General features: G+C 36.2%; 5 protein-coding genes across 7 annotated transcripts; 4 read left to right on the top strand and 1 right to left on the bottom strand.

Annotated features, from left to right (window-relative positions):
- Positions 1 to 5575: 5575 nt before the first annotated feature.
- LOC123006565 lies at positions 5576 to 11605 on the top strand. 2 transcript variants are annotated; one of them, XM_044401142.1, is made up of 2 exons: positions 5576 to 5825; positions 9781 to 11605. In XM_044401142.1, exons 1-2 carry the CDS (start codon positions 5768 to 5770, stop codon positions 10974 to 10976), a joined length of 1254 nt encoding a protein of 417 aa, XP_044257077.1. In that variant the 5' UTR covers positions 5576 to 5767; the 3' UTR covers positions 10977 to 11605. The 2 variants fall into 2 exon arrangements, with proteins under 2 accessions (XP_044257077.1, XP_044257078.1); XM_044401143.1 differs by lacking the exon at positions 5576 to 5825 and adding an exon at positions 7395 to 8368.
- Positions 11606 to 11924: 319 nt separating this feature from the next.
- On the top strand, positions 11925 to 12948 carry LOC123006590. The gene is made up of 4 exons (XM_044401179.1): positions 11925 to 12044; positions 12089 to 12293; positions 12476 to 12556; positions 12604 to 12948. The coding sequence occupies exons 1-4, from the start codon at positions 11935 to 11937 to the stop codon at positions 12946 to 12948; spliced, it is 741 nt and encodes a 246-aa protein (XP_044257114.1). The 5' UTR covers positions 11925 to 11934.
- A 285-nt stretch (positions 12949 to 13233) lies between these two features.
- LOC123006087 (phospholipase DDHD2) lies at positions 13234 to 19951 on the top strand. The gene is made up of 8 exons (XM_044400258.1): positions 13234 to 13442; positions 16860 to 17368; positions 17418 to 17544; positions 17589 to 17923; positions 17984 to 18131; positions 18180 to 18596; positions 18859 to 19224; positions 19271 to 19951. The coding sequence occupies exons 1-8, from the start codon at positions 13292 to 13294 to the stop codon at positions 19810 to 19812; spliced, it is 2595 nt and encodes an 864-aa protein (XP_044256193.1). The 5' UTR covers positions 13234 to 13291; the 3' UTR covers positions 19813 to 19951.
- On the bottom strand, positions 13580 to 16586 carry LOC123006088. 2 transcript variants are annotated; one of them, XM_044400260.1, is made up of 8 exons: positions 16216 to 16580; positions 15935 to 16179; positions 15613 to 15895; positions 15360 to 15566; positions 14541 to 14961; positions 14225 to 14490; positions 14002 to 14175; positions 13580 to 13956 (listed from the first exon to the last, which is right to left on the bottom strand). In XM_044400260.1, exons 1-8 carry the CDS (start codon positions 16493 to 16495, stop codon positions 13784 to 13786), a joined length of 2049 nt encoding a protein of 682 aa, XP_044256195.1. In that variant the 5' UTR covers positions 16496 to 16580; the 3' UTR covers positions 13580 to 13783. The 2 variants fall into 2 exon arrangements, with proteins under 2 accessions (XP_044256195.1, XP_044256194.1); XM_044400259.1 differs by having other exon boundaries at positions 13580 to 14175; positions 16216 to 16586.
- Positions 19952 to 20054: 103 nt separating the features above from the next.
- On the top strand, positions 20055 to 22346 carry LOC123006089 (G protein alpha i subunit). Its single transcript, XM_044400261.1, has 4 exons — positions 20055 to 20250; positions 20441 to 20625; positions 20738 to 21024; positions 21078 to 22346. Exons 1-4 carry the CDS (start codon positions 20130 to 20132, stop codon positions 21553 to 21555), a joined length of 1071 nt encoding a protein of 356 aa, XP_044256196.1. The 5' UTR covers positions 20055 to 20129; the 3' UTR covers positions 21556 to 22346.
- The last annotated feature ends 3503 nt before the right edge of the window (positions 22347 to 25849 follow it).

Here is a 25849-nt window from a genome sequence, read left to right as displayed (position 1 = left end):
GAGATCATCTGAAGACCCTTATCGATAGAGCCTTGACAGAACCTTGGACCTCAAAAATGGCAAACAAATCACATTTTTATTGCAACCGTGAAATTCTGCTATTTTAATTACATTTACTAATTTATTTTTTATTTAGCTTATGTAACCGGATTTGCCTCTTAATTTTAATCACTCTATTGGCATTTTTGTGTTTGTTTCAAAAATCATGCTTGAACGATAAATTGAAATTTTGAAAAATTTTAATTTGCCACTAATCGAACGTTTATCAATTTCCATAATAATTAATGCTGAGTGCGTGTTCTGCTCCTTGCCAGATACGTAACAATTTATAGCTAAGGCAATTTAATTTCATGATTTCAGTACACTGCAAATCAGATGACTAATTTCGTCTCTACACCAATCACAACAAAAAATAACACTTATTATTAATTTGTCTTATTGACAAGTTTGTACATATTTTTTTTTTAATTATGGAGTCGCCAGAGCAAGTTTTAGATCTTTTAAGTTATAAAAAGGTGTCTTGTTCTCAACTCTTATTACAGGGTGTTTTATAAAAACACAAAAAAAGAAAAATAGCAAATAAGATAAGATACAAGGAATATTAAAAAAGGTTTAAATAATTCTATCTGTCAATTTTGTTTGACATTTGACATTTCTTTATGTCTGTTGTTACCGATGATCTTGTATATGTTTTCTCATAATTATTCAATAAAGGTACAAAAACTTTGTCAATAAACGCTACAAATAATGTTAAGCATAGTTACAATTCATACAGCTTCTTTGTTTCCTCTTCTAACAGTCTGTAGTAAAAAACATGTAAAGTTATTTTAAACTCTCATAACTTCAAAATTTTTATAGATAAAATTTTTTTAACAATGTTTTCATGTTCCTGGTATCTTATTTTATTAGTTGGCATTTTTCTTTTTCTTGTATTTTTACAAAACACCCTGTATCTAAAAAGAAAATTCGATTTTAAATGTAATAGCGTATTTTTAAATAATAGCTTTTGTAAAAAAATTATTAGTGGGTTGGCATTTCAAAAAATAAAAAATTTTACAAAACTCAAAAACAAACCAAAAATTCGTAAAATGTAAAATTTAATTGGATATTTTTTTTTGCTATAATCTTTTTTATTTGAACTTTGACTAAAGTGTTTTGGTGTTTTTTTTGCATAAAACAGGGTAAAAATTAAGAAAAGTACACAAGCCCGCATAATAACACTTGTGACAAAAAAATTGTAATTTTTTTTGTTACTATTTTATTGAGCGATTTTTTTACATTTTTATAGTCTATATGTTTTTGGACTTCAACAAAAGTGTTTAAGGTAGCTGGTGATAAAATTTTGACATTTTTGACCTGATCTGGTATCTTATTTTACTTGGCATTTTTTTGTGTTTTTATAAAACGCTCTGTATGTTAAATTTCCGAACTTAAATTGATTTGTATACGGTCCCAAAAATATTATTTTACAAACTCATTTAAGTCCATAAAATGAGTTTATTTTTCGGATGGTACTATTGTTATTTCAATCACTATAATAATAACACATAATAAAAGATTTGAATGTGTTTTTGGGAACTTTAACAAAAAATTTCGTATCACGTGCCAAAAAGTTTTTGTGAACTCATCTGATATTCCAGACTCGGCTTTGCGTCGTACACAAAAACTGTATTTTAAGTACTTGTAATAGAAAACTATTTCTAGTTTTCCAAAAAAGTCTTCTGCATTAATTTTATTTCCCTAAATGATAACATTTTTGTATTTTAAAGGTCAGTTTTTTAAGTTTTTTAGTATTATAAAAATAAAAAAAGTCTGTATCTGTTTTTAATTTCAAAATATATAAAATGGACAGTGTTCAATTTTTGGCGAAAACTAGACTAAAGTGTACGAAGTTTTAACCGCACCTCTCTAAACGCATCTATCTAATTAAAATAAACTTGCAAAAAAATAGTTGGTGATTTTTTTTCAAACAGAGGAAGGTTTTGTCCAATTTTTAATAGTTTAATTGTATTTTTCAAAGCTTTAAATTGGGACAAAGATCATCTAAATTATTTTTCCAATAAAATTAGAGTCAAAGTGCAAAATTTAAACTCTCATAACTTCAAAATTTTTATAGAAAGAATTTTTAAAAATTTTTTTTCATGTTCCTGGCATTTTTCTTTTTTTATGTTTTTATGTTAAATTTCCGTACTTAAATTAATTTGTATACGGTCCCAAAAATACTATTTTACGGGCTCCAAAAAAGTCTTCTGCATTAATTTTATTTCCTTAAATGATAACATTTTTGTATTTTAAAACCTATAATGTAGTTAGCTAGGTCAGGTTTTTAAGTTTTTTAGTATTATAAAAATTTAAAAAAAGTCTGTTTCTGTTTTCAATTTCAAAACACATAAAATGGACAGAGTGCTCAATTTTTGGTAAAAACTAGATTAAAGTGTACGAAGTTTTATCCTCACCCCCCAAAACACCTCTTTCTAATTAAAATAAAATTGCAAAAAAATCGTTTTCAAATAGAAGAAGGTTTTGTCCAATTTTTATTAGTTTAATTGTATTTTTTAAAGTTTTAAAATGGGACAAAGCTCATGTAATATTATTTATCCAACAAAAATAGAGTCAAAGTGCAAAATTTAAACTCTCATAACTTCAAAATTTTTATAGAAAGGATTTTTTTAACAGTTTTTTCATGTTCCTGATATCTTATTTTACTTGGAATTTTGTGTTTTTGTGTTTTTATGTTAAATTTCCGTACTTAAATTACGGTTATACGGTCCCAAAAATAATATTTTACGAATTCATTAAAGTCCATAAAACGAGTTTTTTTCGGATAGTACTATTGATATTTTTAATCACTATTTTCGAAAAATTAATCACACATAATAAGAGATTTGAATGTGTTTTTGGGAACTTTAACAAAAAATTTTGTAACACGTATCTAAAAAGTTCTTGAGAACCCATCTGATATTCCAGACTCGGCTTCGCCTCGGCCGCTAAAACTGTGTTTTAAGTACTTATAATAAAAAAAAACTATTTCGTGTTTTCCAAAAAAGTCTTTTGCATTAATTTTATTTTCAATTTCCTTAAATGATAATATTTTTGCATTTCAAAGACTATAATAATGTAGTCTGCTACGTCAGGACAGGTTTTTTAGTATTACAAGAATTAAAAAAAAATCTGTTTTTAGTTTTAAAATATAAAAATAAGTGTACGAAGTTTTATCCTCACCCTTTCTAGTTGCAAGAAAATCGTTGGGGATTTTTTCAAACAGAAGAAGATTTTGTTTAATTGTATTTTTTAAAAGCCTTAAAATGGGACATAGATCATGTAATATTATTTTTCCAACAAAAATAGAGTCAAAGTGCAAAATTTAAACTCTCATTACTTCAAAATTTTTATAGAAAGAATTTTTTAACAGTTTTTTCATGTTCCTGGTATCTTATTTTACTTGGCATTTTGCTTTTTTTGTGTTTTTATGTTACATTTCCGTACTTAAATTAATTTGTATACAGTCCCAAAAATACTATTTTACGAACTCATTTAAGTCCATAAAATGTTTTTTTTTGATAGTACTATTGTTATTTTTAATCACTATTTTCGGAAAATTAATCACACAATAAGAGATTTGAATGTGTTTTTGGGAACTTTAACAAAAAATTTTGTAACACGTAACTAAAAAGTTCTTGAGAACCCATCTGATATTCCAGACTCGGCTTCGCCTCGTCCGCTAAAACTGTGTTTTAAGTACTTATAATAAAAGAAAACTATTTCGTGTTTTCCAAAAAGGTGTTTTGCATTAATTTTATTTTCAATTCCCTTAAATGATAATATTTTTGCATTTCAAAGACTATAATGTAGTCAGCTAGGTCAGGTCAGGTTTTTAGGTTTTTTAGTATTACAAGAATTTTAAAAAATGTTTCTGTTTTTAATTTTAAAATATAAAAATAAGTGTACGAAGTTTTATCCTCACCCTTAAAACACCTCTTTCTAGTTGCAAGAAAATCGTTGGGGATTTTTTCAAACAGAAGAAGATTTTGTTTAATTGTATTTTTAATGGGACATAGATCATGTAATATTATTTTTCCAACAAAAATAGAGTCAAAGTGCAAAATTTAAACTCTCATAACTTCAAAATTTTTATAGAAAGGATTTTTTAACAGTTTTTTCATGTTCCTGGTATCTTATTTTATTTGGAATTTTGCTTTTTTGTGTTTTTATGTTAAATTTCCGTACTTAAATTAATTTGTATACGGTCCCAAAAATAATATTTTACGTACTCATTTAAGTCCATAAAACGAGTTTTTTTCGGATAGTACTATTGTTATTTTTAGTCACTATTTTCGAAAAATTAATCACACATAATAAGAGATTTGAATGTGTTTTTGGGAACTTTAACAAAAAATTTTGTAACACGTACCTGAGAACCTATCTGATATGCCAGACTCGGCTTCGCCTCGTCCGCTAAAACTGTATTTTAAAACTATTTTGTGTTTTCCAAAAAAATCTTTTGCATTAATTTTATTTTCAATTTCCTTAAATGATAATATTTTTGTATTTCAAAGGCTATAATGAAGTCAGCTAGGTCAGGTCAGATTTTTAGGCTTTTTAGTATTACAAGAATTAAAAAAAATGTGACTGTTTTTAATTTCAAAATACTTATAATGGACAGTGTTCAATTTTTGGTGAAAACTAGATTAAAGTGTACCAACTTTTATCCGCACCCCCAAAACACCTCTGTCTAATTAAAATAAAATTGCAAAAAATTTTTTCAAATAAAAGAAGACTGTCCAATTTTTAATAGTTTAATTGTATTTTTTAATGCCTTAAAATGGGACATGATTTTTATGTTTTTGGAAAAGGGGGTGAAATAAAAGAGTTTTAGAAGAGTTGCATGAAAAGTGTGGTAAGTGTTACAGGCGTTGGTGATGAAATCAGTTGGATGTTTGAACCGTTATTACAATAGGAATTAGTAGCAACTGTACACAAAAACTGAAGAAAATATGGTGGAGGCACCGAAAAAAAAATATCTTGTTTTTCTTTACATAAATTGTTCAAAAATATTTTAGAGTTAACATTTTTGTATTTCCAAGGCTTTTTAGTATTACAAGAATTAAAAAAACTGTTTCCGTTTTTAATTTCAAAATGTTATACCAGGTGAGTCAAGTTTTGTAAAATTGCAATTGGTAATTTCTGCAACTTAATAGGGGCGATTTTGTCCGATTTTGAATAGTTTAATTGTGTTTTAGTGGTGAGAAACGTGTTGTGTGTGTGATGTAAAGCGAATCAGTTGATGTTTTAATTGTTATTATGATAGGAATTAGTGGCAACTCTCTCTGGTTAACCCTATTTAGCGTTTCTAAGCAGTTGATTTCATTTTTATCCGAGAATGCAGTACGGCCGAAAGTCGGTCTAAATTGAGGCCACAAACATATTATGTCGTGGTAATCTCACGTAACTACGTATTACTTGTAACGGCCGCATTTCCTTTTGGTGTCCCTTTCTCCGCTTTCTTCGTTTTGCCACTACTTCGCGGCCATGTAGGTCACTATCTCGTACTTTTACATCCTCGCGGACGGCTTGCACTTGCTGCAAAGCGCTATACGACTACTATACCCTAGTCGACTTCTGATCGGTTAAGACGTGTGTGCTTTCAACTCTATGTGTGGTGTTGTGCTGGTTCTGGTTCTGGTTCTGGTTCTGGTTCTGGTTCTGATTAGAAAGCCTCATCATTGCGTCACTCCACAGCGCCAGGCCGGCCGGACCTGGACCCTTCATGATGCCCACCCTGCCACCGATGCACCCCGATAACGGATTAATTTTCACACCCCCAGGTAAACCGACAATGGGAACTTATAGAAAAATCAGGGAAAGTTCTCCACCCCTAATAAAATAATTTTTTGCCCGGATAACCCAAACAATAAAAATTATTTTTCGCTTATTAGGGCCAGCCTTGAGTCGGATTATTTTTATGCCGGTGCAAGACGAGCTGTAAATATTATTTTTAAAACTGCAACGCGAATTCAAGAGTGGGGAAGACGAATGGGGTTAACGATTAAAATTCACAAATTTTTTACCGGCTAAATAGCACTTATATGGCATGTTCGCGGGAAGAAAACTTGGCCCACTTTTGATTGAGGCTACGTTAGCATATTGTCACGCATTGACAATATTATTTACCTCTTTTTAAAAAAATTAAAACTTTCCAAAAAAAAAAAAAACTTTCTATTATTATCGTGACATTGTACACATTTTTCTCGTCGTGATAAGGTCACTTCATTCTAAATTTATTAAATGAAATGCACTTTCTGTTTAAGTGCTAACCTTAGATTTATTTGAGGTAATAATTGCGGGAAGGTTTGATCTGAATGCGACACTCAAGGACTTACTGTAAGTCGAGGACAAAAAACAAATCGTGCACTACATTGTTAGACAAGGATATATTATACCAAATTTAATTAGAGAAATAGAGAGGGAAAATAACAGAAAAAAAAATTCGTTGTTTCGCGGTGAGTTTTTTATGTTTTGGGGGTGCTGACCCCACTGACATGAAAATTATGACATGAGTAAGCAAAAACATTTGTGGAAACAATAGGAACAGCATTCATTTTCCAATGAGACAGATTAATTGAACAATAGATTTATCGCGTCAGCATATTTCTAAATTATAATATTTCTAGTAATTTGGTTGTTTACCATCTTAATTTTATTGATGTGATTGCAACGTAGATAAGGGAAAAGTTGTTTTCGTCCTGTCATTTTTATCGGTCATTGTTTTATCAGTGGGGCCCGAGGGTGAAATTGAAGGATTTTGAGTCAAAACCGATGACATAATTTGCGTTCTTGACTTTCTTGGAAGGTTGACTTATTACATTATAAGGTAAAAGCGTCGGTTAATTCGTGAATTTCGTAATGGGTGGTTCACCGCTTCAAGGTCGCGATTTTTATAGGGAAAAAACGTTACCGGAAAATGACTGAACTGACAAATAAGAGGTCATTATGATGACCTTGTCTTCTCTTGTTCAGAGGTCAACCTCTTACTACGTTTGAAATACGCACGGTGAGCCGGAATTTTTCTCAATTAGTCAGTTTTACCTGAAAACAGGAAATTTCGACCTGTGACGGGAAAAACTCGCTCATCGATAATTATAACGTAATGTTATGAAACAACGTTTTTCGTTTTAATATTCTAGAATTGAGACAAAGTGATTATTTCTATAACTTCCTCGTGATAAGATTATTCGCCTATTGTTTGTTGTTATGCAATTTTATTAATAAAATGATGACAAAGAGGCGACCGTTTTTTTGTTTTTTTTTTTTGGGTGAAAAGTTTAAGTTTAAGAAATTACAGGAGGATGTTAAGTAAAGATTGCTGTTGTTTTTGTGTTTTGTAACGTAAATGGGTTGATAAATCAGTTAACTGTACTAAATTTGGGTATGTGGTTGGAGAAACGGTACAACAATTTGTAATGTAAATGCAAAAATTGTTGTAGCAAATAATTAGTGATAGTAATGGGAACTTTCCTATTGCTTTCTCCAAGACAAAACGTAAAAACATCTCAGATCAATAGAAAAAGTAGGTTCTTGGAGGTGGTGAACGTCGCGCAAAATATTTGTTGCGCAATTTCGGAATTTCGTCGAGTTAATTGAACAAACAATGGCGCGTTTAGTTAGGATATTAACCTTTTAAAATCGTCGTGTTTTTCAACAATAATCTTAACATTTTACTGCAAAGCTATCTGGGCAACCATGAACTTTACTTGTAAATATGATATTTATGCAGTTGCAATATCCCTAACCTATGTCAACGTAATCTCGTAGTTCTGTTATTTTTTGATGACATTGGCCGCTTGGTTCTCCTCAAGTTTATTTTGCGTGATAAGTTGTTAAAAACATTTAGAATTCGGATCGATACGTCTGACTTTCATTTAAAATCATTAGAATTATCCTTTGTCAGTCAATGACTAATTGTTTTGCGCCGAAAATCATCGGGGAATTACACGAATCATCATTGCACCGGAATTGCGTAACGTTGATGCGGTCCCAAATATTAAGACACGAGAGGGCACGAGCAAGTTACGTAACTTACGAAGGTGACCTGTCACTGCTCTGATTGGTGACTCACTGAGGGTGTTGTCCTCCGTAGCCCCCACCACCCCCTCCTTAACCCGTCGCGACTGATCATGATCAGCACGCGGCCACTGTCAAAGTGTAGTCAGTTTCGGAACGCTTACTGTTCAGTTCTCGCCAGTTGCACTTAGAGTACAGACGTAGTTGAGTGTCGCTACTGTTTGTGTATTGTTATTGTTCAATAGTGATTTTTTAACAACGAAACTAAACAAATCCAGGGACTTTACACGTCAACAATTGATAGTTGGTGAGTGTCCAGGGCTGTCTTTTCTTTTTCTTCTTCAATTCTTCATTGTTACGCTCGCGTGCATTTAGGTGACAGATACGGTCTAATAATATTTATTGCCGCCGTTACTTGATCTATATTTTGATTGATTTGGGGTTTGAACCGCGCGCCAAAAGCGCCCGATGCTCGAATGTCTTCCCGCCAAGCTCACTTTGGCAACTCTAATGAATCACTTTGTTGCGTGTTTTCGAGATATGTTTTCTTGGTCTCGATCCACACACAGGACTAAACAAAGAAATCATTTTTCGGGACAAAGAGTAATGAGTGAACAATCACCGACAAAGCCTCGTTTGATGCCATGTCTGGAGTAATAATTTTGCAATTACATTATGTAATAAGAGATAAGTGTAGAGCTCGGCATTGCAGAGCATTCTTGAACTCGGAGTTCCACTAGCCTACTTCTCTCCTGCGAACGTTAGTTTGTTTCTAATTGTCAATTTGGAAAAACCGGAGACATTAATCAATCAATCGATCGAACGGACGAAAATAATGTAATGCGCTCTAATTGTTGATGATTGTATGCAATGGCCGCAACCTTTTTGTTTCTCGATTATGCTCGTTGTAGCGGAACCATAATAAAATTGCGTAACGAAATTAAATACGTATCTTGCGGCTTATCACGGCCAATAAATAAGAACACCGTGTAGGTGTTTGTAATACGGTTAACAAATCGAAAAAACGAATATTTATTTTGACCGGGTTCGGTGCGAAGTCCACGTGCGGATAAAAATAAACCAATTGTGCGAACTTGTCGTTGAATTTTATTTTTCCACAGATTTACAGTTACTCAGTGATTATTGATCTGATTTACGTCTTTTTTAATAAGTCGGGCAATTATTTTTAGAATAGTTTCGTAAGAATTTGTTTTGTATTTGTAGCCACGTCACGAAATAACATCGATTTTATTTAAAAGTCGCCGCATCATTTCACTAAACCGATGCGTCATTTTTTGTTAGTTATCGGAAAGGCGGCTCGCTTTTGGTTTTTCCCCTGAATTCGGACATTTCGTAAAAAGAGATAATTGTTTAGAAATGTGGTGTCTTCAAGGTCCACACGTGAAGTATATCACGTTGTTGGTACGAAAGCTCACGTTTCCGGGGGTTAATCACGTGGCTTATTGCCTATTACTTAATTTAGATTCGTCTTAGTCCGTTCTATATCAGCCAGATGGCTTCTGAATCATTTCCGTTCCGGAATTCCGACGTATTTAGGCAACGACCTCTCCAAGGCTTTGACTAAAACTTAGTTAGGCACTTGCAGGTATGGCAGGTGAATCGCGACGGCCTTGACTGCACTTGTGGCAAAAACCGGTCGGCATTTTTCCACTAATCCGATTAAAGACTGAAAGACAATTTCTTTTTTTCTTCTTTCAGATGTATTAAAGCAGCGTATAATGGTTGCCGAATTCGTGGGCCGAGGTCAAAGTGGATCTCCAGTAAATGGTGAAATTCCACAACTAAACTCAAATATGCCTGCCAGCCACGGACGGGAGCTCCTCTCATCGTCGTCGTCTCCCGGTGCCGACTCCTTCCCTCCCGGCTACAACATGAATCCTGTCAAACACAAAGAACTCTTCTCCCAACGGAAACAACGCGAATTCACCCCCGACAGCAAGAAGGACGACAGCTATTGGGACCGTCGGCGTCGAAATAACGAAGCCGCGAAACGTTCCCGTGAAAAACGCCGCTTCAACGATATGGTCCTCGAACAACGCGTTGTTGAACTAACTAAAGAAAACGCCATTTTGAAGGCCCAGTTAGAAGCCATCAAGGAAGAGTACGGGATCTGTGGGGAAAACGTCGTTTGCGTCGAGAAAGTCCTCGCAAATCTCCCCACAAACGAGCAAGTACTTAGTCTTACAAAACGTCAAAAACTCACACATTCGGCAAATCCTCTCCTTTTCAACCCTCATAGTCCAATCCCGACCCCGGTGATCCACCAACCGGTGTTGGGGTCGCCTCCACCACAGCCCCTCCCGCTTCTGCACCCGCCCGCGTCGCACCATGAACCGCCCTATAGAGACCACCATCCCGAGGCGTACCCCTATCCCTACCCCAACTACCATCCCACTGTCCACTACGACTCCAACGATGCCCTCAATCTCTCGGCGCGGTCCCGATCACGAGGCCAGAGTCCGTTTGAAGTTTCGAGTAATTCGGGGGACGAGAGCGCCCCCGTGGCTCTTACCTCTGAAGCCAACAACAGTCTCCCGTTGAAGTTGCGTCATAAGTCGCATTTGGGTGATAAAGACGCCGCCAATACGCTTCTCTCGCTCCAGAATATTAAACAGGAACCGGGGCCACGTGCTAGTCCTCCTTGGGACGCCGAAGGCTCGAGTGATGAACGCGATTCAGGGATCTCTTTGGGGGCGGAATGGTCGACGCAAGCGGCGCAAGCTGCCGCCACTTTGCAGACTCTTAAACAGTCGCATCTTCAGGCTATCCAGGAGGCTGCTGGGGGCGACGCCGAAGCCAAGCATAGAATCCACTCGGAAATTGTGAGGTTATCATCCGAGGTGGAGCATCTCAAGTCGATGATGATCGGCAAGGAGAAGGAACCGAGACATTAGTTTGATGATGGGGCTTTGCCCCAGTGCTCGTCGTGCGCGTACTTGTGATGGATCGGACATATCAACGCTCCGCCGGGGGCTATTTATTCTAGTGTTTAAGTATTTATTCATTTTTTGTGAGTTTGGAGTCCTCTCCACTTGCACAAATCTGTATCTTAGTGGACTTGCTTTCATTTTGCCGATATATTCCTACGAGTTTATTTAACATAATCTTATTGTAACGCATTGTTGGCGCGCTTTATCGCTCTATATTCTACCAATGGTTTCATTTTCTCCTCATCTCATAGGGATTTATTGTACCTTTTTATTTTTTAACTGGAAATGTGTGATTTTTTTGTAGACTATTACTGTTAAGTAAAGTACGATTATTTATGTATAAATATGTATGTATTTTTGTTACATCATCGGTCAAAACCGAAATTACATTATGTTATCTCATTATTGTATATTTATGTATCAATAAGACTTGAGCCGGACCTTACCTCAACTGATGCAAAAAACTGATCTGTAACCGATTTCGTCCGGCACACTACGATATCACCTTAATAAAAAGTAACGATATATTTTCATATTACCAAGCATGTATCCTCTTAACTATGTATTAAATAAATATTTGCATCGTTTTTCAATCTGAGCTTTTTTTCTCTCCCATCATATGTATGTTGATTATCTCTGTGACGGGCGCGTTCCACGCGCTCCGACCATGACCACGCTCAACGTTGCGCAATACTTAATTCTAGATTTGAGACTCAACATGGCTCCACTGCGTCATGGGTATTTACGATTCATGCGAATAACCGTCGAAAGTCACCTCTCACGCGCAAAAATCACTAAAATCAAACAATCCGAGGGGTGAACGCACTCGCATTCGGATGTTGCAAAATGACAAAATGTTAGGTAACTAAAGTGGGGCCACTTGTTATAAATTATGACGGATCAATGAAAAAACCCACTCGATATGTGTAAACAACTCGCAATTGTGACATTAGCCGTATTGGCTAATTTCACTCAAGCAGACTTAGTCAAAAAATTCCAAAAATTGCAGCCCCCCAACTGCCAACAATACACGTAAGTGGCCACTTGGGCCGAAACGAGTTGAATTTTTGACGCAGGGAGCAACTAGTTGGGCTTTTTACCCTAATGTGCAATAATGTGGCGATCAACGACGAGGATAATTTGATGAGGGATGCGTGTGTTGGGTGTTTCCAACAGGCATCAACCTCAAATAACAATCAACCGTCTCTAACCGATTTAATGAATTGTGGGGACAATTATTTAGCTGGGACGCGATACGAAGACTGCTCCTCTCAAATAGACGTAAGTAAGATTAAAATGAAACGAATTATCAAATTTACTCAGCTCAATCTGCTTGTTTATTTAAACAATCAACGACCGCTATTTACGTAATTTAATGTGCATAATAACAATAACGAATTGTGTTGTAAACATTCAAGAATAAATAAACAGTGTTATCTCCTTTCGAGAAATCAAATTTCTAGGCGAATCCAGGCACGGGCCCGTGTGTGGCAGGTTATTGCCGGTTTGTAACTTGCATCAGACGAGTCAACTCCGATTTACTGGTGAGGGGTTAAAACCTAACCGGTTCGGTTCATTTTGGACTTTGTAGATAGCCCAATGCTACGCAGAAGCGTCCGTTGATAACGACGCACTTATCGAAGAGGATCAAATCGTCCTAGTCAAAAACATAACATCTTGTATTTTAGCTCGGACAAGGTGTGCACCCATTAACCCGATAAGTGGGCAACAACAGTCGAGCTTTCTTACCACAAATACTTACGATAAATGGGGAAAACCGAAAACCACGACTGTAGCTTTGTTTAATTCCCTACAAATCACTCCCGAGGGTGATTTACGCATTATTCAACTTCCAGGAACAACAAAGATTCAAAATTATTTCTGTACAGCTCAGCCGAATTTACGAGAATCGTCGTGGCTGGAATATTCCTGTTAACAAAGCAAATAACATGTTTTGAATATATTACAAATAAATTAATGAAACATTACAAAAGCCTCTAATTTGTTTAACGATAACACGAAAAAATCAATCTCGTCGAGTTTTAATGAGAACAAAGACTTTTACGTAATGACTACTCATGTTTTTCTATTGAATCATCAAAAAAGATAAGTTTTTAAACCTGCCGCAAAAAGTTGTGACAGTGACACCTACTAGAGGGGTGCCAAAGTAATGGCCATTTTTGAAGCTTCCCCCTACTACGTGTAAGGTGTCACAGTTTTGTTGACAGTTAGGTGGCTAACAGCTGTTAGTATGTGAAAAAGCCCGTCTTTGGTAAAAAATGAATGATTTTAACAAAAAAGTGAAAAACCCGCTCTTCAATAATGCGGTGACTGGAGGTACCATTGAAGATTTTTCCCAAAATGCTTTACTACTCCCAGCTAAAGAAAAAACACCGCCGCCACCACCACCAGTGCTAAACCTTGAACCAGGTAAGGAAAATTGATATTGAGACACTTTCCCGATTCAACTTTCTTATATTATCACAAAAAGACGATTTTCACTAATTTGGATTGCAGTTCCCGTCATTACCGGCACCATCTTTTAGTGATTCAGTAAAACACCCGTTTTGAAATACAGTTTTATTGTAAAAAAAAAACATTAGAAAAGTATGGAATATTAAGTTTTTAATCGATTTTGTGACATTTATCCGTTTCAACTTTTTTAAATTATCACAAAAAGACGATTTTAGCTAATTTGATTTGCAGTTCCCTTCATTACCGATTCAGTCAAACACTTTTTGAAATATGTTTATTACAAAATAAGAGAAAAATTAAGCTCTTCTGGAGCTAAGAGGCCCTCTATAAACTGGTAAGTCGTAACTCTCTTTATTGCGCCAAGCGATGCAACATCTCCTGATCAGGAAGAACAATCCAATGATTAGCAAAATCAGTATTATGACCCCGAGTACAATCGCCGCTATAGCTCCTGGACTTAAAGTAGCCCCTGAAACCACAATTGAAATTTTTGACGTATCCAAGAATAACATACAATATGCATTAATATGACGCGTCCTTCGATTATTCTGTCTGTCAAAAGCGATCAATTCCAAGTCTGGGTTACAACAAGATTCGCTGAAAAACCCAGTCACTTCCTCGGTGGTTCCGCTTGTGAAACCATTAGGGAAGTAGATACCTTTGGGTCTAGATATCACTTGTAATAAACCTTGTAAAAAATAAATGAAGATTTGTGAACACAGAGCTTTGTTTCCTACCAGAACCGGTATCTTTAGCTTTGACTTCAACAGTCCAAGTCGCATCCTCGCAACTCCCCAAAAGAACACCAGTGCAATCACTAGTGAAGTGATAGTCAATGTGGGGGTCTCTCCGATCGTCACTACTAATCCCAACATCAACTATCACTTTTTTAGTGACAGTTTCCGTCCCAGCGGCTGTAAAAGTGATAAAGTCTTGGTATTGACCAGACCTTGTTGTAAGGGTCACACGAACGGTTGCTGTCTCTTGGGGATTAATCCATTTGCTGTTATTTAATACTTAATCGAGAAATTGGTAACTACTCTAGATACTTACTACCACGGATCCATGCTAAGTAATATGCCCTTGTCGTCTTTGCAAAAAAAACGGACCAAAGTCGGAGTATTGCCATTGTTGGTTACTTCAAAAAAAAGTTGTGGTTGGCGATATGGTTGGGTGATAAGTTCGGACCCAAGACCCAGATCGATGGTTATAGGTGGTAGAAAAAATATGTCTTTTTCGTTTCCTCTAACGTACGATAAGCGTCTAAAATTGTCCCCTTTTGAATCAATTCCGTCGATAACGGCATAAAATGACTCATTTGGGACTTGGATTTCTTTATTGTCACTTAAGTAGCTGACATTGCTTAGGATGGGGTTGCCATCTCTATTAACGAAACTAATGTGTGTGATGTTGCTTATCGCAGACGTGAGTCCCACTTTCAGAATTTTTTTCTTATTTCCTGTCTTATTTACAGCTGGAATAAACTGAGTTAATTGACAACTAATAAATTTTCGTGATAAGAGTTTAAAAGTCAAGGTTTGGAAGGGATATTCTGGTGTGGTGATAGGTTTAAGTTCGAGTACGTTATCAGAATTACGCAACAACTCCCTGTGATGTCACCAAAATATTTTGACACTCTAGGGGCGAATTTTCTCGTGTTGGCATTACATTAAACACCAGATATGAGGATTTGCATTTGTTTGTAAATATCTAAGGTCATGCGTTTTTTAAATGGTGATTTTACGCAACCAATCCATGACGCATCTAACATCATGTACAAAGTCTATTCGAACGTCCAGTTGTTATAAATGTGTAGTTCTAACTACTCGAGTTAATATCTCGTTGATAATTCCACCGGTAAGTTGATTTTACCTGTCCCAAAATCGGTGATTTTTGTTGTATGTGCGAAAACTGTAACGTTGTAAAGTGCGCGCGCGTTGCTAACTCGAAGACGCCACACTCCGACGTCAGGCGTCGTAGTATTAATGTGGATTTCGTGCACGCCATAGCCTCGTTTTATGAACGACCCAGCTGAGTATCGCACTACATCGTCGCCCCTCAAAACACCAATGTTGTACCCTGAAACAACAGTTGTATCATCAACCGTTCCCAGTGTCTAAACTACCTCCAGGTGTTGTCAGTAGCCCTGTGGTGACCTCGGGGGCTATACTTATGTGGACACCTGTTACATCAGAATCGATCGGAAACACCAGGTTATTTTCCCCTCGGAGATTCCTCCGCGATAAAATCATCACAACTGAAGTGAATGCATTGATATTTTCTAAAAATTCCTCGTAATATTCCGAGGAGAGGTCCCGGTCCGGCTGAATCCAAAAACCGCCACGCGAACGCACAGCTAACTCCTCCAAATAACCCCCTTTTCGCTTCGCCCCACAAAACACAAAAACCTTAAAACAGTTAGTAGACAAATCAAATAATCAACTAACTTGAATTCGTTTCTTTTCCACTTCAATTGCCGCATGTTGGGACAAATCCTCGTCTTCCACGTCCCGTTTCATGAAAACCACCACACCACTTGATGGGGGTAGCACATGGACGGCGTTCAAAATCCCGAAAAAAACCGCACTTCGATTGGTTTCACGTCCGAGGAATGTTGACGGTTTTGGAGGGATTTTCTCGATTAGGAGTTTCTCCAAGTGGAGTTTATTGTTACCTAAAACGGGGCTAACACCTACAAATTTGGTAAAATCCGTCTAAAAACCCTCACTTGTTTCATTAAATTTCATCAACATGAAATTCACGTTCTGGACTCTTGGCTCAAGTTTGTGTACCGATTTCAGGAAATTTAAAGCTGCGTTTTGACTCGCTTGACTGTTTTCAACGAGAAGAATCACAGGGTTGAAGGAATTGTAACGTTGGAGAAATTTTCGCGCACTTTCTTCCTCCCGGTTTATGTAGTTGGTGAAATAATTCTCATTTTCTTGCCTGACTGTTGTTATTGCACTTATTGTTTGGAAAAGTAAAGAGATTGCTATTATTTTAAACATTGTCACTTTCAAGTGATTAACACAACTAATATTCCCCAAAAAAAACTTAGCTTTTGTAGTAGTTAGATGACAAATTGTGGGTAGGAGCGGATATTGTTCAACCTTAACAATTATCAGTTCTAGTAAATATTCGTAACACGTGTTATTACTTTTTAATTCAGTCAATTTTTTATTTTAATGCATCAAAATATAAATAAGATTGTTATCACACAATAACAATCTTGTGATAACGGAGATTCGTCTTTGTAATTTTCTAAAAATTAATGTTTTATGCCTCAAAAGGGTGTGGCATTACAATTACAATCTTCCTCAAATATTGACAAATTTTCAAATTGTTTGATCCGGTGTTTGGAATTATTTTCAGATCAACCTCCACGTGTTGCAGAGCCAATAGATTTCTTGGAAACGGTCCCAACAACCATTGACACTTTCCAAAACCAGCCACAGACCTCAAACCTATCCTCGGTTTTCTCCTTTTTAAAATTGAAGGGAAACTCTCACGAGCCCCAACCCGAAATTGCTCCACCTCCTGCAGGCATTGAGAGTATTTTGAGTCAACCTCCGACAAATGTTGCACCGGTTCCCTTGTTCCCTTCAAGTGGAATTACTAATACGCCCCCAAGTGCCCCTCCGCAAGCCCCATCTAACACCTACCGAAGACCAGGGCTCAAACGACCCGTCTACGCCCAAGTCCCAGGTTTGAGCAACAACTCGCAACCTCCAGCCCCAAATTTTTTCCAACCTCCACCCCCCTCCCAAGTTTTTACCACCCCTGTCATGGCTGCAATTCCCGCAAATGAGCTGTTGCAAACTCCTGAAGTCGGTCCTGGATTATCAACGGGGCTTAATGGGGAGACGTTACCCGCAGCGAATGTAATTAATTAGTCTTGATTTGGGTTTCAAAGTGTAAGTGTGGTTTTAGGCCCCTAATCAGATTTATCGACCTGTTTATCACCACTGGTTTTACAAACGTGAAATTGAGGGGAAAACTGTCTGGCAACCATTTTCCATGGTTGATTCTCTGGCTCTAGAGCAAGCTTTTACCTCAAGTAATGACACTAATCTACGATTTTTTTCTAATTGTTAGTTTTAGATGATTTAGATCCGGATAAAGTGGTGGCTACTGACGGTGGTCGCTATGATGTTAATATTTTACGCCGTCAGCGTGACCCTGTTTATTGGAAGGGGGCCCCGAGTGAAGTCCGGCGCTGTTCTTGGTTCCACAAAGGCAATTCCGATGGCAGATACGTCCCGTATGAGGAAAACGTCGCGACCAAACTAGAAGAAGAGTTTAAAACCGCATTTGAAACCAACCAATGGCACAGAAAAGTTGAATTGACCAATGGGGAAACAGTTGTTTTTCATGCACCTGATGTCTTGGTCCTTTTCCCACCGACACAGTCACCTGATGCTTGGGGAAACACACCAGTAAGTATACCAACTCAAATTTGGAAAATCTCTAGGGAGTTTTTTTTTTTTTTTTTCTAGAATCAGTTACGACCCAGAGTTGTCAAAAGAGGAATGGACGAGTTTGATATTGACGAAGGTGAGCCGGCGAAAGTCGACCATCTTTTGTTTCTAGTACACGGGATTGGGTCAGTTTGTGACTTGAAGTTTCGCACCGTTGAGGAAGTTGGTACGAGGGTGACACCATTGTAGTTTTTTCCCTAATTTTTGCTTGTAGTTGACGAATTTCGTAGCATTTCTTTACAATTGGTCCAATCGCATTACAAGTCGTCGTGTGAGAAAGGTATAGCCAATCGGATTGAAGTCCTTCCGATAAGTTGGCACGAAGAACTGCATTCGGAAGATACCGGAATTGACCGGAAATTGAAAAGTATCACACTTGATAGCATTCCACGTTTACGTGACTTTACAAACGACACACTTCTCGATATACTTTTCTACACAAGTCCTGTTTATTGCCAAACTATTATTTCCACAGTCGGGAATCAACTAAATAAAATATTTGAGTTGTACAAACAGCGAAATCCTGATTTCAACGGCGGAATATCACTCGGGGGTCACAGTTTAGGTTCTTTGATTTTGTTTGATTTACTTTGCCACCAACATCCAGAACCAGAGAAAGCAGCATCTGAAGGTTTGTACCGTGCGATTAGAGTAGGCGATGATTAAAGTCCTTCAGATGGCAATCCTGATTTTTGACATCAAATGACAAGTTTGCGTTTTATTCATTGTGAGTGAAATAATGTTCACTTTAGAGCAAAAAGAAGACGAAAACGGTAAATGGTCATTATCACTTTCAGTTTGTGTGGAAAATTCCCAGCCAATGTGTTGCCAACTGTAGAATTTAATCGACGCCTACTCTAATTTATTTTTTTTTTGATCGCACTTAATTGCAGATGAGGATACTATAGCCCCACTAAATGATACAAAGCCGCCCCCATTGCTACGTCGGATGAGTCGAAGGATTAGTTACATGATGGGTGCGGTAGGCACCGGACAACCCCAAATTCATTACCCTCATCTTATGTTCCAACCTAAGGCTTTTTTTGCCTTAGGGTCCCCAATTGGTATGTTTGTGACAGTGAGAGGGTTGGATACACTCGGGGAACAATTTGCTCTCCCTACTTGTCCCGCTTTCTTTAATATTTTCCACCCCTATGACCCTGTAGCTTATCGAATCGAATCTTTGATCAATCCCGAGTTGGCTAAACTCAAACCGGTGCTTATCCCACATCACAAAGGGCGGAAAAGATTGCATTTAGGTAAAATATTTAATTAATTTTCATCATTACTACTGGTAGTGTTTAGAATTGAAGGAAACAATGGCTCGAGTCGGAGCGGATTTAAAACAACGTATTATTGATTCAATGAAAAGCACTTGGAATTCGTTTTACCAACTCGCAATGTTTCACCGCCCAGACGAACCCTCTCTGGAGGAGCAAGTCGATAAAGCCCTTCAAGAGCAGTTACGTAAACAAGAAGAGATGGAAAGTGACGAACCTGAACAACAACCAACTGATTTACCTTTAGGTATTTTGAACAACAACCGACGAATTGATTACGTGCTCCAGGAAGCACCGTTCGAGTTTTTCAACGAGTACATTTTTGCCTTAACTAGTCACGTGTGTTACTGGGAATCGGAAGACACCATGTTGTTGATTTTGAAAGAAATTTATTCCAGTATGAATATTTCAACCGATGATAAGATACCTCAACAAACAATGACTATTGAAAGACCACCGGCGTCGCCGAAATCGCAAAGACCGGTTGGTGTAGACCCGACGGCCCCCATGCAATGCACCACTAATTTGGGGCCTCCTCCTATGACCGGTTTTGTCAAAAAAACATAGTATATGTTATTTGAGTGGGTGTATCGGCCGTTAGCGCAGCGATACGCCCCTTATTTACTCCATAAAAGGAAAATTGCCGGTGCCGAGTTGTATAAATAATGTTATTGTGATTTTGTTAGGAAATAAACATATTTTTATACAAGTTTGTTTGATTTAATGTTGGGTGTTTTGAATTTGGCGCCGTGTCATGGCTGCCGTTGTCGAATCTAGGGAGTTTGGTTTGCCAATCTAACCGAAAGTTTTTCTCCAGCGGGTGGAGTCGTTTGTGATCTGTTAACAGCAACAAGTGTCAAAATAAAAGCGATTTTAAATATAATATGGGTTGTGCGGTTAGTACAACAGGCGATAAAGAAGCTACAGAACGCTCGAAGAAAATTGACAGAGATTTGCGAGCTGATGGCGAAAGGGCAGCAAGTGAAGTCAAGCTGTTACTGCTTGGTGAGTTTTCAGAGAAAATTGGTGGAAATTTTGAATTAGAGATTGTTTCCCACCCGGAAATAAACACCAAAAGTGCCCTAATTACGCCCCCAAGCGTTTTATTTATTTCCTTTGCTCGGTTTACTCATCGTTGAAAAATTTAGCTCAGGTTGGTGATTAATAATCACGCTTCGATTGTTTGTAATTACAGGCGCCGGCGAATCAGGAAAGAGCACAATTGTTAAACAAATGAAAATCATACACGAAACGGGCTACTCCAAGGAAGAATGTGAACAATACAGGCCTGTCGTCTACAGCAACACCATTCAGAGTTTAATGGCAATCATTCGGGCCATGGGACAACTACGAATCGATTTTGCAGACCCCAGTCGTGCTGTAAGTTGACATTGTCTTATTACCGACCTCTGTTACTAACCGCGTCACTTGTTTGTAAACTTTGTTGCCATGACAACGAAAATAACTAGCGACTTGATCCACATTTTTGCAGGATATCGCGCGTCAGTTTTTCACATATGCGAGTGCCGCAGAAGAGGGGGAGTTAACCCCCGAGCTTGTGATGTTGATGAAGAAGCTTTGGCAGGATCCTGGGGTACAATTATGTTTTGCACGCTCCCGAGAATATCAATTAAACGACTCTGCAGCTTATTATTTAAATGCTTTAGACCGAATTTCGCAACCTAATTACATTCCCTCGCAACAGGACGTACTAAGAACTAGAGTCAAGACAACTGGGATTGTTGAAACCCACTTTTCGTTCAAAGGACTCCACTTTAAGTAAGTCGCCGAGTCAGGGGTTCGAATCCGGTCAGGGTAACACTTTTTTTTAGAATGTTCGACGTTGGGGGTCAACGTTCGGAGCGAAAAAAGTGGATACATTGTTTCGAGGGCGTGACTGCGATTATTTTCTGTGTCGCGTTGTCTGGTTACGACTTAGTTTTGGCCGAAGATGAGGAAATGAACAGGATGGTGGAGTCAATGAAACTGTTTGATTCGATTTGTAACAGCAAGTGGTTTGTGTCGACTTCGATAATTCTGTTTTTGAATAAGAAAGATTTGTTTGAGCAGAAAATAACGCGAAGTCCGTTGACGATATGTTTCCCTGAATATACCGGTCCGAATACTTACGAAGACGCGTCGGCTTATATCCGAATGAAATTCGAAAATTTGAATAAACGAAAGGATCAGAAAGAAATTTATACTCATTTCACGTGTGCGACAGACACTACGAATATTCAGTTTGTTTTTGACGCAGTAACTAATGTTATTATTAATAATAATTTAAAAGATTGTGGCCTTTTGATGTAACGGCCTTTATAATATATTGTTAAGTCGGAATTTATGCAAAGCATTTCATTTTTATGTAATGTGGAAAATGGAAGTGAAGCTGCTTGAAACGGCACTGATCTCGTTTCGTCTATTCCCTCTTAAATCAGTGATAAAATTCATTCAGTATTGTGTTGTTTTACAAGCAGCTTCTCTTCTCATATTGTCTTATAAAGATTTGTATTTATTTTTAAAGTAAGTCATTTACAAGTTATGCAATATTTTTTAACACACTATTTCATTGGTGCAACTTAAAACTGCTACGTTTCTCTTGTTTTATATGAACAAATTTATAGAAATAAGGGAGTTTACATGTTTATATCTCTGTATAAATTGCCAAAAGATGCTCACATGCCATATGTATAGTAAGATATTTTTATAACAATGTTGAATAATGTTTCCCGAATATTTTTTGACAATTCTATATACATACATCTGCCTTAAGCAAGTGACAATTAAGAATACATTTTTTATTTCAATTATTGTTTAATAGAAATTGGCATCAAGTAGGTTTTTTGTGTAATTATGTCAATAGTAAAACATCATTGATTAGAACTGTACTTACTGTATCAAAGACTTATTTTTTATACTTTTGTATGTTCATGAAGTAACAAAATTAGTAATTAATTTTTTTGTTAATTATTTATACGTTTTGGCGTGTTTTCCCCAAAATGTACAAATAATGAGACGCACTACAGGTCAGGTCAAATAAACAGTGTTTATTTTGTACCTATGTTTTGTAAAATAACAAATATATGACGCCATCCATGACAGATAAGTGTTTTATTGAGTAATTCCCACCTTCTAGAAAAAATGCAGTATTTTCCTCTTGTGCAACAAGTGGGCAACAAGTTTGATAAGATAACAGTGAACGTCATCTCATTTACTAAAATGACTTATGCAACTAAGAATACACATTGCGTAAAAATGTGTTTCATACATAAATACTCAACACCCTAATTATTACAGTTTAAAGTTCATCCCGGACGTACATTTTTTTCGTCAATTCTTTTCTTAATTGGGCGCTTTTAAAAATCAAAAGTTGAACAAAATTTACGGTTATTTAATTTTGCACAACTTTACATTTACACGGTGTATGATTGCAAATTTTTATTTATTTTCAATATATTCAATAAACTGTATTTACCTAAAAAATTTCCTCTTTGGCAACTATTTTGGTAACATTGAACATTATAAATAACGTTATGCAACCAACAATACAGTTTGCGTAAGACGTATTGCATACATAAAACCTTAAAAACACTCCAATAATAACAGTTCAAAGTTCACTCCGGGAGTAATTAAAATTTAAGCGCACACACATTTTTTCGCCAATTCTTTGCATTATTTAATTGGACGCTTCGAGAATATTCGAACAAAATTTATCGTTATTTAATATTGCACAATTTTACATTTTTCACGGTATATGATTGCAAATTTTTACGCATTCTAAATAGTTTTAATAATTTGTATTTACCTGGAAATACAAGGTGACCATTATATTATAGAGGAGATCCAAATAGTGTCATTAAATTTTAATGATTTAGAATTATTTGTGACGCACACGCTTTTCAAAATGTAACAAATTTAGAATACATAATTGTATTTTATGATAGATATTTGATTATTTTTTGTCATTTTGTCATTTAATTGCTTATTTTTATATTTAATTATCAAAGTTAAACTTATTAAAGAAATACATTCTGGGAACTGGTTTTTGTTTTGTTCCAAACCTTTAATTGACTCATAAATTTCACAAAGCGTCTTTTGACCCTTGATAAGATAATAAGGTACTTACAAGTCTCATATTTGCGAGACTATTCACACTTGAGAAAAATTTTCAGATAACAGTGATTGATATTGGGGAATAAAAATCTCAGTATTGTAAAAAGATTTATTATAAATATGACAAAAGGTGAGTTGTGATGAGTCCTCTTTGGAAATGATTATTGCCCGAAAGCCTTTCAAATGTCCGGCTTTCTGAGCAACAATCAAAAGCAAAAGGAACTGCAAGTTCGTCGTCTCCTCCAGCATTGAAATCTTCAAAACTCGGTTATTCGAAGAAGTCGGCGTCTAAATATGGACTAAATTCGGTTAAAGTAGAATTTCCGGGCCACAGTCTGCTATTCGTATAGATAATACGTCTGTTGACGTGCCAATCTTTAAATATTCACGAATGCAAATCGTGAATATGTAATAAGACAGACCGTTGTCACCTGTCGGTTTCGGTTCCAATTTAGGCGCGATAAATTTGAAATGTCGTCACTGCAAATGTCGCGAGAATTTTCCTAAAATCGCGTTATCACGGCACTCCCGATACAGCGTGACCGGAAGTTGGTGTCACTTCAGCACTGATGTTGCACTGTTGACTCGGTGAAGATCAGGTGAAGACTTCTCCGGAAGGTAATTGCGCTTTCGACACCGAATCCGGATGTGCGCGACAAAAGGGCGGTAGTCTGGCTTTTAACCCTCCTGACTGGCCGTTCCCTCCATTTACCCGCTCAAGCTCCTCCCATTGACACCTACACCAAAATGGAGACCTATGACCATTAAATATTAATTAGCGAATCACACCCTTATCAAAATATTTACCCTTCCAAACCCCCAGTCATTTTTAATTTGCCTCGTTTCTTGACACCTCGACGACTCTTTGACGCAGGCTTGCATTGCTATTTCCGGATTTATCTGCAATGCAACTCTTGCATTATTAACGGACCAAAAATCGCTCATTTTTTACACATTCAAAAAACATGACGATTTTACTTTATGGTGAGTCTTTGTCATTGAAAAAAAACTTGTTTGTTTGTACAACTGGTTTTTAACCGACAAAAGAGCTTTCCATACTTTTTCGAATTTTCGTGTAGAAAAAAACAATGTTGAAAAATATGTACTCGCATCTCGAAACAATTTTAATTAATGCAGAATGCAGCTGTATAACAAAGCAAAAATTTTTTTATATTCTACTCAACGCAAGTGATTAAGAAATGCTGCTTCAATGAAAAATATGTACTGTTGGCAAAACTTCTCATCAGAGATAAATTTTTAGTTTTTTTTAGACAAGAACATTTTTACATACTTTTATATACGAACTGACCCTAAAATGGGGTTACTTTGACACGTTATGGGGCTACTAATCTTGTTTCATTTTCAGTGTAGGTACCCACCGAAATTATACAGGGTGCGCCAGAACTCGCGCCCCAGAGAAAATTTTCAAGTAAGGTAAGATACCAGCAACATGAAAAAAATGTTTAAAAAATTCTATCTGTCAAAAAATTTTGATCTTTATTTTTTGACATTTGACATTTTTTTATATCTATGTTATGATAATTTTGCCAATAAAAGCCACAAATAACATTGAACAGAGTTACAATTTAGAATATAGCTTCCTTGTTTCCTCTTTTAATAGCCTACAGCAAAAAAACTTGAAAAATTATTTTTCCAACAGAAATAAATAGAGTCAAAGTGCAAACTTTAAACCCTCATAACTTCGAAATTTTTATAGATAAAATTTTTTTAACATTTTTTCCATGTTCCTGGTATCTCACCTTATATGACATTTTTCACATAACATACCAAAGAATGACTTATTTATTTTTTTTATAAAATATATATTTTATGTTTGGTGTTTAATGTTATTTACATATTTGTTTACATCATATATTACATATTTTTAGTTTTAAGGTGTCACAGGCTAGCATTACTTTGATTTTCAACGTAATTATTTGACACCAAAATTTTTTTTTTGGAAAGACTATGACCTTGAAGCAAAATTTTAAGTTTGTTTGTTAAAGCAGAAGGATCAATTGTTCTGATGCTATTTTTTTCAAGAAAATATTGCAACAAATAAAAAAGTTACAATAACAAAACCTCTCAAACTATGTAAAAGTAACCCCGATTTCGGTACTTAGGGTAAGCCGGGAGAAAGCTCCCTCTCTCATAGCAAAATGTTAATCTTAGGGTGGGTTTACAGAGAGTGAATTAAATCAAAATTGAGTTAATCGCAATTAACTTCAAAATGCTGAAATCTGATTGGTTTTTCATCAAAATTTAACCAATCACGTAACGAATAAAATTTAATTGCAATAAAATATTTAATTTAGTGAATTATTTCTCCTTTATGTTTATTTCTAGTTTTATCCTCAATTTACCTACATTAGAAAAAAGTGTCCCAAATGCAGGGAACTGACTAAAAAGATTACAAAAGACAATAATAGTACATTTATCATATCAAAATCAAAGTTAAAATTTAAAGTTAATGAATTGAATTCAAATAATG

Source organism: Tribolium madens, unplaced genomic scaffold, assembly GCF_015345945.1.
Source record: "Tribolium madens isolate multiple individuals breed KSU strain unplaced genomic scaffold, Tmad_KSU_1.1 Scaffold_2;HRSCAF=44;Tcas5.2_LGX, whole genome shotgun sequence".
Taxonomy (NCBI): domain Eukaryota; kingdom Metazoa; phylum Arthropoda; class Insecta; order Coleoptera; family Tenebrionidae; genus Tribolium; species Tribolium madens.
This window is presented reverse-complemented; position numbering and strand designations above follow the sequence as displayed.

Coding starts and splice junctions, on each gene's coding strand:
- LOC123006565 (XM_044401142.1), top strand. CDS start 5,768: ATGATGCCCACCCTGCCACCGATGCACCCCGATAACGGATTAATTTTC. Junction 5,826..9,780: donor ATTAATTTTCACACCCCCAG/GTAAACCGACAA, acceptor TTCTTCTTTCAG/ATGTATTAAAGCAGCGTATA.
- LOC123006590 (XM_044401179.1), top strand. CDS start 11,935: ATGTGTAAACAACTCGCAATTGTGACATTAGCCGTATTGGCTAATTTC. Junction 12,045..12,088: donor CCCAACTGCCAACAATACAC/GTAAGTGGCCAC, acceptor TTTTTGACGCAG/GGAGCAACTAGTTGGGCTTT. Junction 12,557..12,603: donor GAGTCAACTCCGATTTACTG/GTGAGGGGTTAA, acceptor TGGACTTTGTAG/ATAGCCCAATGCTACGCAGA.
- LOC123006087 (XM_044400258.1), top strand. CDS start 13,292: ATGAATGATTTTAACAAAAAAGTGAAAAACCCGCTCTTCAATAATGCG. Junction 17,924..17,983: donor ATGCTTGGGGAAACACACCA/GTAAGTATACCA, acceptor TTTTTTTTCTAG/AATCAGTTACGACCCAGAGT. Junction 19,225..19,270: donor GCGGAAAAGATTGCATTTAG/GTAAAATATTTA, acceptor GGTAGTGTTTAG/AATTGAAGGAAACAATGGCT.
- LOC123006088 (XM_044400259.1), bottom strand. CDS start 16,495: ATGTTTAAAATAATAGCAATCTCTTTACTTTTCCAAACAATAAGTGCA. Junction 15,567..15,612: donor GCTACTGACAACACCTGGAG/GTAGTTTAGACA, acceptor CTGTTGTTTCAG/GGTACAACATTGGTGTTTTG. Junction 14,176..14,224: donor AGCTAAAGATACCGGTTCTG/GTAGGAAACAAA, acceptor ATTTTTTACAAG/GTTTATTACAAGTGATATCT.
- LOC123006089 (XM_044400261.1), top strand. CDS start 20,130: ATGGGTTGTGCGGTTAGTACAACAGGCGATAAAGAAGCTACAGAACGC. Junction 20,251..20,440: donor AGTCAAGCTGTTACTGCTTG/GTGAGTTTTCAG, acceptor TTGTAATTACAG/GCGCCGGCGAATCAGGAAAG. Junction 21,025..21,077: donor TTCAAAGGACTCCACTTTAA/GTAAGTCGCCGA, acceptor ACTTTTTTTTAG/AATGTTCGACGTTGGGGGTC.